The following is a 15,573-nucleotide window of genomic DNA, read 5'->3' on the forward strand; positions in this document are numbered from 1 at the left end:
TGAATAAATCCCAGCAAACATAATAACAAGTCATAAAATACTAACTAGTAAAAACAGAACAATTTGTCTTACATGGCTGTAAGTATGCTTTTTACTATGCTAATTTTTTAAAAAGGTGTTCTTTTTAAAAAAATATAGATTTATTTATTTATTCGTTCATTTATTTATTTATTTAGAATGTGTGTGAGTGGGGGAGGGGCAGAGGAAGAGGGACAGAGAAAATCTCAAACACCCTTGGCTGAGCACGGAGCCAGACTCTGGGCTTGACCTCACAACCCTGAAATCATGACCTGAGCCGAAATTAGGAGTAGGCCCTTATCCTTACCGACTGAGCACCCAGGAACCCTTAGTATGCTAATTTTTTTAATGATTGAATTCAAATTAGGGAAATCCCCGGGCAGAGATTTCTCTGAAACCCTGTCCTTTGAGAAAGAAATAGGTATTTAAGTATGTTGAAGGAGGGTGCGGGTGGGAGGTGGGGCTAGTTGTTAATAGTCGTTAAGTATTGTCATGTTATAGGTTTTGCATTATGACAATTACAGAAACCAACTGATGGGTTGGTTTCCCTCAGGCTGAACTGAATTCTTGGCTGACAAGAAATGGGAATTATTGGTGAAGTTCTTATCAACAGTTTGGCTGGGCTTCTAGTGTGAAAACTTCTAGTAGGTTTTTTTAAATTTATCAATTAACATATAAATGTATTACTGGTTTCAGAGGCAGAGGTCAGTGATTCATCAGTCTTATATAATACCCAGTGCTCATTACATCATGTGCTCTCCTTAATGTCCATCACCCAGTTTTAGTAGTTTTTAAAAAATTTTTTGTTATGTTAATCACCATACATTACATCATTTGTTTTTGATGCAGTGTTCTATGATTCATTGTTTGTTTATAACACCCAGTGCTCCATGCAGAACGTGCCCTCTTTAATACCCATCACCAGGCTAACCCATCCCCCCACCCCCCTCCCCTCTAGAACCCTCAGTTTGTTTCTCAGAGTCCATAGTCTCTCATGGTTCGTCTCCCCCTCCGATTTCCCCCCCTTCATTCTTCCCCTCCTGCTATCTTCTTTTTTTTTTTTTTTAACATATATTGTATTATGTTTCAGAGGTACAGATCTGTGATTCAACAGTCTTGCACAGTCTAGTAGGTTTTTGATGAACACAGACTGAATAAAAGAATTAGAGTGAGTCACACCTATCCAGATCTCATTAGATTGAATAGAAGCTGAACTGTTGATTATTCCTTCGAACTAGGGGCTCTTTTTAGCTGTATATTCATTATTTGAGTCCCTATGTAAATTAAGTTCTAGGGAAGCAAAATATAGTATTTTCATTGATGAACATCCACTTATAAAATTAGTCTACAAGTATTTCTCCCTAATTAACATTAGCATTGTGAATTACATCCAAACCCATCTGCTGGTCATTTTTTTTGCCAGTGTAGCCAACAACACAATGTAAACATATGCAAGTGAAATTTAAGTTTCAGTATTGTTCGGAGTCAATGAAAGTGCTTTTGGAGAACTTCTCAAATCACCACCAAGCAGGGGGAGCGGCAGACAGAGGGAGAAGCAGGCTCCCTGCTGAGCAAGGAGCCCGATGTGGGACTTGATCCCAGCACTCTGGGATCATGACCTGAGCTGAAGGCAGACGCTTAACCTGCTGAGCCACCCAGGCATCCCCCAAAAGTTATTAGATGAGTCTCTGGTAGAGTTAAATCAATTAAAAATTGGAAGAAAGAAAATTTATATGGTTGCCATAGTACATGCCATAGTAGCTTCAAGACAAATTATCTGAATAACTGGTTGATAAGGATCTTTGGGAAAAAGCCCTGGAGTATTTTTGCAAAAATGACCGACTCCGTGATCACAGTTAGTAAATCAAAAGTGAAATGGACATTATGTTGTTGATCTTACCATTTTTTTTTTGGAGAAATTATATTCTGCTCCCCCCCAAATCAACACTTGATTAAATTGAAATTGAATGAACGAGCTGTTTCTTATTAATGTAGATTCTTCCATTGTCACTTTTTTTTTTTTTTTTTTTAAGATTTTATTTATTTATTTGAGAGAGAGAATGAGAGAGAGCACATGAGAGGGGGGAGGGTCAGAGGGAGAAGCAGACTCCCTGCCGAGCAGGGAGCCCGATGTGGGACTCGATCCCGGGACTCCAGGATCATGACCTGAGCCGAAGGCAGTCGCTTAACCAACTGAGCCACCCAGGCGCCCCCATTGTCACTTTTTAAAAAGTGTGTTTATATGTATTAGTTTGTATATCTATAAATGGATGTCAAGTTTTCTGAAAACACGTTCTGCAGAATACTGTAGTCCCAGTCATCTGTGAAAAAAAGGAACCCACAGCTGTACAGAGTATTTTGTTTCCCACTCTCTGCTAGTCTCCCTTCTGCTCTGTGCCCAAAGGGTTTATCATAGACTCCAGGTTCCTTTGCCCTGCCTTCTTCTTGGATTGGGCTAAGGGGAGGAGGGCTGAAGGAGAATGGGGAGTAAGCAGGACATTAAAGGAGATGGGGAAATGGAGATAGCTATTTATTCCTGGCTCTCTCCCCTCCCTTCTGCGGGATTGCCGCGAGTTAGTTGGCTGTCTTCCTACTAGAGTCACAGCTTCTGTGAGGCGGTCCTCTCCATTTAGCTGTTCTGTCCAATTGTCAACTGCTCCCCCCTTCCTTGCCTCTTTAGGCCTGGAGATGGTAACACTACTGCAGTCTCCCTTGTTGGTTTCCCTCTATTAAATGTTCTCAATTGACCACTGGGAATGTACCATCTGTTTCCTTCGGGGAGCTGACTTATTCAATAGTTATATTATTATATTGTACTCTTGGAAAGATAAAAAATTTAAATTAACACAGTAAAGGCATTAGCAGTAAATAATATCTAAATTTAGGTCAGTGTTTGCCAAACTTATTTATTCATGGCACCATTTTCCTAAGAACATCCCTTGAACATTTTAGATTATAAAATTTGCCTTAAAACATACAAAGCCAAATATAATGGTTTATAGTTTTGATGATGAAGGGCAATCATTATAAATATCTGTAATTGTTCTGTGCTCTGTGTGAAACACTGATGGGCTGAAGGTCTACAGAGGTATATAAGCCTAAGGCTGTTAGTCCATAGCATCGATGTGTCCCAAATGGCTGCGCTTTTTAAATTCAGCTTAGTTTTCATAGTCCAAGTCTTTCAATATCAGGTTGGCAAGTATATCTTGCCCATGTGCTTCTCTCCCCATGCTCTGCATCTTACCTCTAGTCTGGCAGGAAACCAAATTACAAATGCTGGCTAAAGTTACTCTAAAATAAGATTAAATAGGCTTAAATAAGCACCTTTGATTCCCTAATAAGCACACACTTGGATGTCTAAACTTCATGACATCTATTTTGGTTGCTTGGGAACTTTATCCCCTATGCTTGATATTTCAGTTATGTGGGATGTTACTGTGGATATACTCTTTAAAAAACAAATTTACTATAGGGGTACCTGGCTGGCTCAGTGGGTAGAGCATGTGAATCTTGATCTCAGGGTTGAGTTCAAGCCCCACGGGCATAGGGCTTACTTAAAAAAATAAAAATAAAAAACAGAAGTGAGTAAGTTTATAAACTCTGATGTGGTAGCAATTACTGCTGTAAATTTCTAGCTTTTCAGCACAGTAGGATTGCATTTTTCGTGCTGGTGGCTATGTAACCAGTTCTATCCAATGAGTTGGATATGTGTTATGACTTCTTAGTCAAGAACTTAATTATCAAAGCCCTTTTGGCCTTTTGTCACAACTAGCACTGTTCTAGAGAGAAGATGCTCCATCAGCTTGGGTGGATGGCTATGAAGCTTAAGTAAGGAATATCTAAATAATTTTCAAGGTTGGTTATTTCTGCAGCATTATCTTAGCCTATCCTGATTTACTTCAAAAAGGGTCTTGTAAAAAAAGGAAAAGGTTCAATCTAAATGAAGAAATTTACACAATCACATGGTATTCACACTTCTTTAAAGAAAATGAGTTCCGTAGGCAGTTCAAGAACTCCTAAAACCTTTAACAATGATTACATTAAAAAGGTCAGGCATATGTCATCATAGCTGTGTGTAGTAGTCACATGTTTGACTCCCTGCATTTTTTTTAAAAAAGATTTTATTTGAGAGTAGGGCAAGCGACAGAGGGAAAGAATCTCAAGCAGACTCCCTGCTGAACGTGGAGCCAGAAGGGGGGACTCAATTCAACAACTCCAAGATGATGACCTGAGCTGAAAGCAAGTCACTCAACTGACTGAGCCACCCGGGTACCCTGAATCCCTGCATTCTAGTTATCAGATAGTCACCTAACTGGAGGCTTATAGCCCTTATGTATAAAATTGGGAAAATACAGGATTTTAAGATAATCAAATTATGAAAATTACCTGACAAAAAGATCCTTAATGGTAGCTATCATAATAGCTATATTAATTGGTTAGTCTGGCAATATGTCTCTAGGTTTTGCTTTCAACTAAAGGACTGCATTCTCTTGTTATGATTCAGTAATCACATTACTTACTTGTCAGCATTATGGTTCCTATAGATAGGCCTAGTCAACTAGTCACTATTTATATCATCCTATTGATGGAAATTGTTATCCAAAACCAAGTAACCAAATTTTCAAACACCATCTGATAACTTCTTATATTCAAGATCTCAACTCATTTTTTCTATTTTATTTCTTATTAGATATAAGGAATCTCCCAGAATGTATAATGGGTATTTCTATAGTCATATTTACAAGACACAAAATATTTGGATAAAAAGCAAATTTCATCATTTGTATACTGTACAGATGAGGTTTATAAATTGATTTTAAGCACCATATATATACATCCAATACTGCAAACCAACAATGTTTCAAACTCAAGATGTTTCATTCATCATGATGGCACGTCCTCTCAATAAACAAGTGCTGTTTTATGGGCTGTGTGATAGTAGCAATTATCACTGTTATCAATTACACAAAATTATCACATTATCTTCAGGGGCAGGCTGCATTTAAAAAAGAACAAAACAACAACAAAAAAACCCAGGTTAAATAACTAGTCCCAATTACGAAAGCTAAGATTTAAAGAACTAAGGGTCCCCAGGGACCCCTCCTTATTCCTTTGTCTTGGCTCTAAGTTTCAAAAACGGTATATATTAGGTGCTAAACTGGCACAAAGAGATGGAAGCAAAATCTTTAAAACACAATGTGGAGTACCATTTTTTTCTGAATCTGTTTTACCTATTAAAAAAAAAAATCAGACAAGGATATCTGTCCCTTTCAGATTAACATGAGCTATGCAAAGGAAGCACTTTAGATTACTGAAAGAAATTTAACATTTATTAGGCCCTCATGTGCCAAATATTATATTCAAATATCAAAACCTATAAAGGCATCCATTATTTGCAAATAAGAAAATGGGCTCAGAAGTTGCCCAAAACAAGTTACTGTTTGGTGGAACTGAACTTCAAATTAAGGCCTTCCTCTACAGTTTCTCAATATAGCATAGTACACTGGTTCAAAATTATTTAAACCTTTAAAAATCAAAGTCTATAATGGAAAGTACTTTTAATATTAAGCAGTTCTCATGACTGTAACAAATTGTGTCGATAAAGGGCTTTTTAAATGTCAACTTCATTTAATCCTTCATTTGTTAAAAAAAAAGAGGACATACTTCAAATGGCACTAAGTGAAGCATAATTCATTTCTATCATTTTCTACAAAATAAGTTAACTTTAAGCCAAACAATTTCAATGATGATAAATGCATTTCATTATTTATTTAGATGTTTAAGCTCTCGCACTAGATTTTTACAAGCTGGTGAACACTGACAAATTATTTCTCCCACAGAACTATAACCACACATTCCCAGACAGTATAAATATATGGTTGAACTAACATTAATACACATCACCATTTTATCAATTACATAATAAAACAAATTATCAAGTATCCAAATATTAAGTTACACAGCTCAAAAGGCATATAAAATATTAGATGTCTGCTCAATTCATTAGCAGAAACCCACTTTTTTTTTTTTTTTTGCAAGAGAGGTTGGGAAGAGAAGAAAAAAAAATCACACTTCAAACAAAAATAAGTTGGTAAACAACTTCAGATAAGTAAGAAAAAAAATTACAAGAATTTCAGAAATTTTATGATTAAGAATTGTTTTAGCTACGATAACAAAGCATCTCTACCTTTTAAAAAAATATTTACTAAATTAAAGAGCATATTCTACATGTTCTGCACAAGACAAAGGCAACATTTTACTAAAAATACTTAATAGCCCCCTCCCGTTCTTTTTTCAGGCCCTCCCTGTAAGTTGCACCCCAAAGTGCAAACATTAAAATTAACTGTAAGGCTTTTTTGTCTGGAGACATTAAAGACATGTGCTTCTGTACAACGTAGATTTTCAAAATGGAGGTTTTCTATAACAGCACAAAATGAAATTTGTAGAAAGACATGAAATAATCATTGTAAGACTTGGTTTAAAAAAAAAAAGTTGAGCAAACCTGATGTATACTGGTATGAATGTGGGAGATGTAAACATAAAGTGAGCAGGCAAATAACCATATAGGCCCTAATTTCTATGTTTGAAATGACTGAAGGAATAAACCACATAAGGTCCAGAGTGTTCATAGTTCCTGGGATTTTATTCAGTATGATACTAAAAATATACAAGTATTGTGCTGGGTATTTTGGCACCTAATCTTTCTAAATTTCTTATATATTGATAAGATTCTGGCATGGGAATAGATTTAAAGACATAACTCAATACTGCATGATTTCAGGAAAGGTCAATTGGTACAAGTGATAAGCACATTTTAAATGCTGTAAAGCAAAAATGTTTTGCTAAGTGTCCAAATAGGTTGATCGTAACCCAAACATAGAGGTTGCAATTCTGTCAAACTTGTGGCCTGATAAAACAGCTTTCCAATACTCCTATGGAAGCTTCATTAGACTTAATCACCAAGCCAACATGTTGGCTAGTATGTATGACAAATTAGGTCCTGTTTCAAGTTCCACTTCCAAGGCAATTACATCAGGCACCCCAGTTTTATTGAATGCAACAGTTGTTTCTATGACCATTGGAGTCTTTGAAGCGCAGCCGCATTTTAGGACGATACTTCTCCAAATACAGAAGTTGCTTGCTGTTAAAAGCTCCACGCCGCTTTCTAGATGAAGAAAAACAAAAGATGAAGTTACTAAAGCAAACTCCTGGTATTACCATGTACCATGCTATAGACAATTATCATCTCTCGTGGCAATTTATCTTTTGATTATGCTGCGACTTAATGCTTAATTTATGGATAGGCATACATGTGGAATGGAAAAAGGATACTAAAAAGTCCTAAATCTTGAGTGTTGGTTACAATAGTCAAAATTTATATATCCACGTATATGAGATCTGAGAAAGACAACTTATTGATTAGAATCTCTGTAATACGAGCATTTACAAGGAGTGTAAATAAGATCTTATTTCCTGGTTTTAATACTATCTTAAAAAATGAATGTAATGGTTAGATGGGCTGTGGGGGAAAAACTGTTTTTGTAGTAATAAAATCCACCGACAATGAAGAAATGAAAATAAAATTCATTATATACTTACTGTCTTATGAACTGTACTGCATCTTCATATTTCATTCCACCTTCAATTAATGCTAGGGCAACAAGCACTGGGGCTCTGGTAGGATAAGAATTTTGATAAATCACTTTTTTCAAAATCAAATCCTGGAAAATTCAACACTCCAAACTTTCATTTCCTAACCCAAAATTACTATTATTTACCACCCTTCCTATGTAATACCTTATAGTAAATGTTGACTTCTTGTTAAAAAATGAATAAAGCATCAGCATTTCCCTACCAAACTCAGGCCTTTACCTAGAACCAAAAATAAACTATGCCCTTAATTGTTACAAATGAATCTAGAAATTAAGACTTGTATTATTCGAGGTCAATCTTAAAAAAATTTAAGGGGGTAAACCTTGATAAATGCAGATAATTTTTTCTGAATCCAAGCAGTGAAAAATACTTCCTATTTAAAAAAAATTTTTTTTTAAACGTCATGAACTCCTTTTCCTAAACATCTTCTGGAAATGTTTGCTTCCTTTTTTGTTTATCAATGAGACTGTGACACAGTTGCATGCCAAACCCCCCAGGGCGATCAATGCTCATTTTACTTTTCCCCACTAGAAAAGAACTTTTTTTTGGTGGTGGGGATGGAGGGCAGTGATAGTGACTTACAAATCTGGATATGAATATTTGGGTGTTACTGGGTAATGAATTCCCACTGAATCGGAATCTCCAGGATCAAGAACGCTATCAAAAGTACACCATATGCAACGCAAACCACCTTAGAAATGATTCATAATTCTTTTTCACAATGAGCTTGGACAATGATTCCAATATCATTGATATAACCTAGCACACACAATTAATTCTATAAGTAACTGTGCCCACAGAGACAAGTGTAAATTACAACTACAGCATTTGTTAGTTCCAGCTGTACTGGAATACGTTATTCTATTATATTCACCTACTTTTAAGTTTAATTTAATATGTAACCTAACAAAGCAAACTGACTCACAAAGTGATAACTGAATTTTTCCTGGACTCAAAATCAAGTTTTTACTAGAATCAAGACCAATACCATTAAATGGATTTAAGAAATTCCCTTACCTCCCAAGGCCTGCAACACAATGAACAGCAATACAACAACCAGGTTCTTCACGAAACTTAATTTTTACAAGACTTAACCAGTCATCAACAATCTGGTTGGATGGTGGTGCACCATCATCAAAAGGCCAATCCTAAGTCAAAAGAATAAACATTTTAGATTTTTTTAATATAAATGCCAACTAATACTTCTAAATTTCTACCACTCAGATGTCTTCAAAAGCATTTTAATATGCTTAAACATGTGTTGTATGAAACCCCACTGTCAATGAAATGCAAATAAATTCCGCATCTTCATAAAGATCTCATTACTTTAGAGCTTTGCTTAGCTTTCATCTTTATTTAGAAATTAAGATTCTGCATACTTTCGTAATAACTTAAAAAAATAATCAAGCTTTTCGAAGTTGGTCATTTTGTAGCACAGTATCAAACACACAGAACTATTAAACACTTACGAGAACATGGATGCCTTCTTTCTCCACAAGAGTAGTGTCATAAGTTGCTTCACATACTCTTACTATTGTTGTAACTCCATACTTCTTAAGTTCCTGGATAAAACATACATAAAAAATAATTAATGAAGTTTTTATAACCATGTTATTACTGCTCACCAAGTGTTTAAAAGGTATTGCTAGTTAACAGAAAATCAAGGAATGAATGGTATAACCTATGTATGTTTAACAGGAAAGTGAAATCTTGTTATTTATTTATTTATTATTTTTTCACACCACCCACATTCACAATTCAACTCTGGGAAGTGAAATCCTGCTTTAAATGACAACACTAGAATAGCATAAAAGAGGAATATTAAACATCACATATATTTTTAATAAATGAAAAAAAGAATCTTGTGGCTCTTCATACATGGAAGGTGTTTATAGTCATGGTAACACCGGCTAGATGGAAATGAAGCACTAACAAAAGAGAGAAGCAATTCAGAGACAAAGGTAAATAGAACCCAAAGGAATCACTCATGACTACAAGTAATCTAACTTGACTTGATTACATTAACGACTTAAACTTTTGCTCATTGGCAGTACACATGGTAATTTAGAACCTTAAAGGTATATTCAAAGACTCTAAAATCCTGTAAGTACAGTGTAAAAAACCCCACATCATTTAAAACGACAAGCTTTAAGACTCATAATCCATTATTACTAATTATAATTAGTAGCTAAAAATGGGCTTCGAAGCATCAAATAGGATCCAAGACATTAACTAACTTTGGTTACGGTATTAGTCATTAGACTAAGCAGATATATGAACAATCTCTAAGTGGCAGTCTTCCTTCTATAAATTTCTTATAAGTGAGAATCATACTGTTATACTGACCTCATAGAGATTTAAATAAACTGTGAGGCATGAACAACTAGATGATCTTATTATAAATCCAAACTAATTCAAGTACATGTCCTTTTTTGAAATGTACAAAATAATTTTCTGTAACCTAAAGAAACTGATATTTCATTTCTTGAAATTCAACTGTAGGCATACCAACATAATTTTTCTAAACTACTATTTATTCTGTTTGATAAAAAACCTCACCATTAAACTGCAATCAGTTTAAGACATTAACAAGCATCAAGCCTTACCTCTATAAATTTGTTTAAGGTCGCATTGGTTGGATTGTGTGTAATAAGAAATCTCATGTTCTTGTATGTGACTTCCACAGGAGCTGGGCGGTTCATTCGAGCCATGTTAATTTGGTTAAAAAACACTCAATAGGGTTATGAAAGAATTTAAAAAATTGAATACAGAAATGACGCAAAGAAACTGAGTCTACTTCAATATACTCCACTTGAAATTCTCAGTGCTTTGAGTATGAAGTTGGGAGTAATGAGAAATGAAATGAACCTCCTAACAAGAAGCAGCAATTCTTCAATCCAGTAATACTGAGGCAATAGAAAGGAAGTGCACTGAGGTTTACCCCATCCAGGTCAGAACTCTTGTAAAATGCTCTGTGGATTTCAATTCAACACTTCTGTGTCCAGGTTAACCACTCTTATGGGGGCTTCTTGGTGGAGTAGTAATGAATTTCTACAGTTCACTTGTCTGCATAGAGGTCGTGCTGTGCCTGGCAGTAATCTCCACTGCCCTTCAGAAACTCCATAAATGTGTGACCAAGAACACCACAGAACTGCTGTTTAAAAGAAAAAAAAAAGAGAGAGAAGAAAAAAGTTGTTTCCCAAATCAAAGGAACATATTATGCTTTTGTAGTATGTAAGTGCACAACTGTCTTTTCAAATTTGGGCCCAAGCCACCTTTTCAACTTTTACTTAAACCACAGAAATATAAGGGTAATTACAAATTAAATCAATAACCATAAAACAAGCATTCACAAATAGATTACTTTAAATTGAAATTACTAACCTAATACAGAGACCCCTCAAAGAATACCATTGTTACATTTAGACAGTATCACCTACACATACTCTTCTACTAATTATTCATTTTAAACAGCTGGTGGCTTTACAGTATTATAAAATCTACCACTTTCTATATTGATTTTTCCAGCTTAGAAAATATTTTTACATATTGTAAACTTCATGAAAACTTTGGAAGCTGTTAGTCCTTGCATAATTTACTTACTCCTCTAAAGACTCAACTAATATTTTTTTAAATTTTTAGATAATCTTTACATCTAACGTGGGGCTCGAACTTACAACCCTAAGATCAAGAATCACATGCTCTACCAACTGAGCCAGCCAGGCGCCCTTCAACCAATATGTTCTTAAGAGGAAGACAAGAAACTGGTTTCCAAATGCTTCCACGTACACTATCTCATTTGATCCCTAACCTATTAATTTACAATTCCCTTTTAACAGATTTTCCTTATCTGAGTCTCTGGAAGTTAATCAACTTGTTATATGAAATATTACAAGGATAAACATTAATAAAGTTAAAAAAAAAAAAAAAAGACTTGTGTGTGCTAAGGAGTAAAGAGAGGAATAAGAAAAATTGACAGGTTAACAAGAGTACCAAATGCCAGCCACTGCCCCAAACACTTTGTATGTATTCTCAAGGGCAAATTACCAAATAAAATCTTTTAACCAAAGATTCCCTTAGTTTATATTTAAGCATTTCAAAATCTTAAAATTAAATTCAAACTATTTTCAGTTTGTACCTTTAAATAGCATTTTGCACCATGCTATAGTTTCTAGAACAACTTTGCTAATTTTGAAGAATTCATATGGAGATCTAGCAGATCAGTGAAAAACAGCAAGTCAAAAACCCAGTTCATTTTCCTGTCAAAACAAAGAAGTAGCCTCAGGAGTCATTTCTTACAAAGTTGTCCCAGAAGAAAGAGGACTTTCATTATTCCAAATTTGTTCAAAAGAGCCCTCAGAGATTATTCCTTCATGTATTTGCTAGTTGGGTTAAAACATTAGTGACTACCATTAAGTAAACTTGGCTCTATTACAGTGAACACAGCAATAATCTGGAAAATAATTTCAGTTATACTTTTCACCTCAAATCCTAAATATTACTTCCTTAGAATAAAAAAGTGAATTCTGGCAGCTTTTCCATGACATACAATGAATTAAAGAAGTCATCTGTAAAGCTGTTAAGTGCAATGACTCGTGGCTTAGTGTTCTGATTTCCAGATACTATCTTTTTTCAATTGAAAGCAGATGTATGAGAAAGACAGTGTTCCACATCACGACTTCCACATTTAACAGCTAAAACTCCTGTTACAACTGACTTTGGCTGTATCTCTTCATATAAGCAAGTTCATCAGGAAGCAGAGAAAGCAACAGAAATAACTCACTTAGTGGAGCCATCCAGTGGCTGGGGGGGGAACTTCCACCAAAAGAGCAGTGACCCCAACTACCTAACATCTCTTAACATTCCCTCATTACCAATTTCCTTGCCACAGGAAAAACTATCCACAATAGGCAGCTCAGAAATACCAAGGCATTTCTTCCCCCTCCCATCTATCATTCCATATAATCACAATAATATACACGGGAGGCGGGGCGGGAACAAAGCAATTTCTGTGCAGAAGCTTAAGTCAGTTTGTCAGATTGCAGAGTCAAAGCAATTAATCCGTATAACCACCACTCTGTCCAACAGTTCGTTGTAAAGTTTGTTCCAGACCTACTATACCTTAAGTAATGCACCTACTATAGAGGATATGTAAAATGCTGCTTTACTCCTGGGAACGACCTAGCTTTTTGGTTTTCAACTGATTTACTGCCATCGAACAAAATTCGTATAAAAAGAGTAACAGGAAGCATTGCCTCAGAATCTGGATCCCAAGCAGGTCGACGGTTCCAACTACAGTGCAAATAACAACTTAATACTCTTGGAATGGTAGAAGGCTTCCACGGACAGAAGATAAACCTCAGAATTCTGGCTCTGGTCGGCTGCTGTTGCCACAAGCCAAAAGCAGGCAACAACATATTACACCAATGATTTCAGGAACAGTTCTAAATAGTCCCCGATTAAAAGGCGCCATCCAGGGCCCCAAAGATTGGCAGGGAAAGTGCATACTGGTGCCCGGCCGTGGACTCCTTCGCTTCAGTGCAACAGTAGTCCTGGCAGTTTCCAAGGCGCTCAGACCCAGACCATTTCTCCACCGACTTGCCCCAGAGAAAGGACAAGACTCGACTTGTTCCCATTATCCAGAGCCCGAAGTGGGGCGTTAAATCCGGAACAGTTCGAATTACCAGGTGGAGACTAAGGGCGCAGGGCGGGGCAGGGAGTCGGTCTCCTCACCTAGCAGAGTGTCGTTCTAGCCCCCGCCAAGGGTGCAGCTCGCGGAAAGCCCCCGATGGCCGCAGCTCCGCGCACGCAACGGTGCGCGCCGGGGCCCGCCCGCGGCGCCCCCTCTCCGCGCCGCAATCACGGGTTCGCGCCGCGCCTTCAGTCAGGCGCGGACGCCGAAGCCATTTTGTCTGGGGCGCCGGTCCGGGCCGCGGAGCACAGGGGTGCCTGCACCAGGCTCCTGTCCCGTGCCAGCCCCCGAGCCCGGAGACCTCCCGGCCGAGACCGTTATCAGCCTCGCCGGCCGCCCCGCCTACCCCACGCCCGCCCGGGTCTGGTGGCGACCCCGCCGCCGCGCCCTCCCCGTATCCGGCTCCGCAGTGACACGCGCAGCCCTTGCCCCACCCCGGGCCACGTCTCCCGCTTCCCAGGCGGGCCGCTCTCTTTCGGCCAAACAAAGGGGCCTCGGGACGCCGCGGAGCCCGCCGGGCCCTGGACAGGCGCGCCAGACCGGAGGGCCAAGGGCGGAGGCGGCGGTCACAAAGCGGCTTTTGTGCCGCCCCGCCCGGCCCGCTGCGGTGGCCGAAACCGCCCACACCCGCCGCGCAGGCCCGGCCGCACTGCCCCGGCCGCCCCCGGCTCGGCAGGGACAAGGAAGCGGGTGCCCCCGGCAGTCAACCGCCAACCCGCAGCCCCGTGGACCCCAGCGTGCGCCTCCCCGCAGCCAGCCCCACCGTCCGGCCACAGGACCGTAGTCCGGCCCCCTCCTGCCAGGGACCCACCGGAACTGCGTGCCGGGGCGGTGGGGAGCGGACGCCGGGCTCCGAACAAAGGCGACGGTGGGGATGGGGGGGCCGGTCGTGGAGCCCCGGCCCCAGAGGCGGCGGTGCGACGGATACTCACAGGAATATGTTTACTCATTGAAGATTGTGGCCTAATCATACAGCCGGTCCCGAGGCGGCGGCGACACAGGCGGCGGCGGTGGCGGCGGCTGCAGGGCAGGGGGTAGCGGTGGTCGTCGCGGGGCGGCGGCGGCTTTGCAGGCGGCGGCGGGGGCACCAGACTCTACCATGCAGTGAGCGGCTCCGAGAAGAGCGCGTAGCCCAGCCGGCCCGCAGTAGGGGGAGCCAATACGCGCGCCGAGGCGCCCTTGCGTCACAAGCCCTCCGTTTTATAGCCGGCGCGACGTGCGAACTCCCGGCCACCAATTGTGGCCGGGGGCCCCCGGCCGAGCGCCGACGAGCGGGGGCGGAAGCCCGCCCCCCGCGGACGTCACCGCGCGGCGGCCGCTGCCGGTGTGAACCGGTTGATGAATGGCGAAGTGCTGGAGTCGTAGCATCTCCCGGGCGGGGGAGGGAAGGGGCTGTGGAGGGACTCAGGGGCTGAGCAAGCCTGGGGTAGGGGAGGGCTGGGAGCGGGCGAAGATTGCAATCTATCGACTGGAAGGAATCACGCCGGAAACCCTGGCTCTCATAGTTCAAACCGCCGAGGAGTGCCACATGTCACATGGGGAGCTTTGAAGTTGCCTCAACTTAAAATGCAATCCCTTTAGGGCCGGAACCGTGGCTCAGTCCCGACCCTACTTTATTCTGCCTTAAGTCAAACCGCAGTCATCGTTGCCAGCGGTTTACCTTGGCACCTGCGCCACTACGATCTCCGTCATCAAATAATATTTATGTCGCACGACCGCTGTACCCGGTGACTCAACACCTTGAATACCACGGCCCTAGACTCGGACAAGGTGAATACTTGTCGCCGGGGGCACTTTCAAGCGGGGAGAAACTTTTGCTGTGGGAGACTGGGAGAGTACCTCGTGAGGCAGATAAAGCTCCGTGCTCCCTATAGTCTTTTTTGGTCACGCCTCCATACTACATACGCGGGCAACTGCAGTTGGCTCAGTTGTGGCATTTCGAAATCACATGCATCCTTTGTACGGCTGCTCACTTGATGAGTTGTCACAGATAATGAAAGGTTAGTCACTGCTAAAAGGAAGCGTTTTTAAAAATTAAGAATCTTTGGTTATGTCAAGGACTGCTGTCATTCTTTGCGTCAAAGCTAAAGCCTTTTTTTTTTTTTTTCATTTTCAGTTCTGTTGCTCCACTGTTTTCATAACTTAGGCCTTTAAGAAGTAAAGCCTTATCATGATTGTTTTGTGCTACACAAGGCCAACTTTGTCACTTA

The 15,573-nt window shown here is 39.9% G+C and overlaps 2 protein-coding genes across 3 annotated transcripts; both read right to left on the minus strand.

Annotated features, from left to right (window-relative positions):
* Positions 1-5,756: 5,756 nt before the first annotated feature.
* PTP4A1 (protein tyrosine phosphatase 4A1) lies at positions 5,757-10,725 on the minus strand. 2 transcript variants are annotated; one of them, XM_036102745.2, is made up of 5 exons: positions 10,278-10,725; positions 9,141-9,233; positions 8,689-8,819; positions 7,618-7,692; positions 5,757-7,183 (listed from the first exon to the last, which is right to left on the minus strand). In XM_036102745.2, the coding sequence occupies exons 1-5, from the start codon at positions 10,380-10,382 to the stop codon at positions 7,066-7,068; spliced, it is 522 nt and encodes a 173-aa protein (XP_035958638.1). In that variant the 5' UTR covers positions 10,383-10,725; the 3' UTR covers positions 5,757-7,065. The 2 variants fall into 2 exon arrangements, with proteins under 2 accessions (XP_035958638.1, XP_077911306.1); XM_078055180.1 differs by having other exon boundaries at positions 5,757-7,179; positions 10,278-10,416.
* On the minus strand, positions 10,500-14,510 carry LOC144379072 (uncharacterized). The gene is made up of 2 exons (XM_078055181.1): positions 14,296-14,510; positions 10,500-10,825 (listed from the first exon to the last, which is right to left on the minus strand). Exons 1-2 carry the CDS (start codon positions 14,332-14,334, stop codon positions 10,730-10,732), a joined length of 135 nt encoding a protein of 44 aa, XP_077911307.1. The 5' UTR covers positions 14,335-14,510; the 3' UTR covers positions 10,500-10,729.
* Positions 14,511-15,573: the final 1,063 nt, after the last annotated feature.

This window comes from Halichoerus grypus, chromosome 9 (assembly GCF_964656455.1).
Source record: "Halichoerus grypus chromosome 9, mHalGry1.hap1.1, whole genome shotgun sequence".
NCBI lineage: Eukaryota > Metazoa > Chordata > Mammalia > Carnivora > Phocidae > Halichoerus > Halichoerus grypus.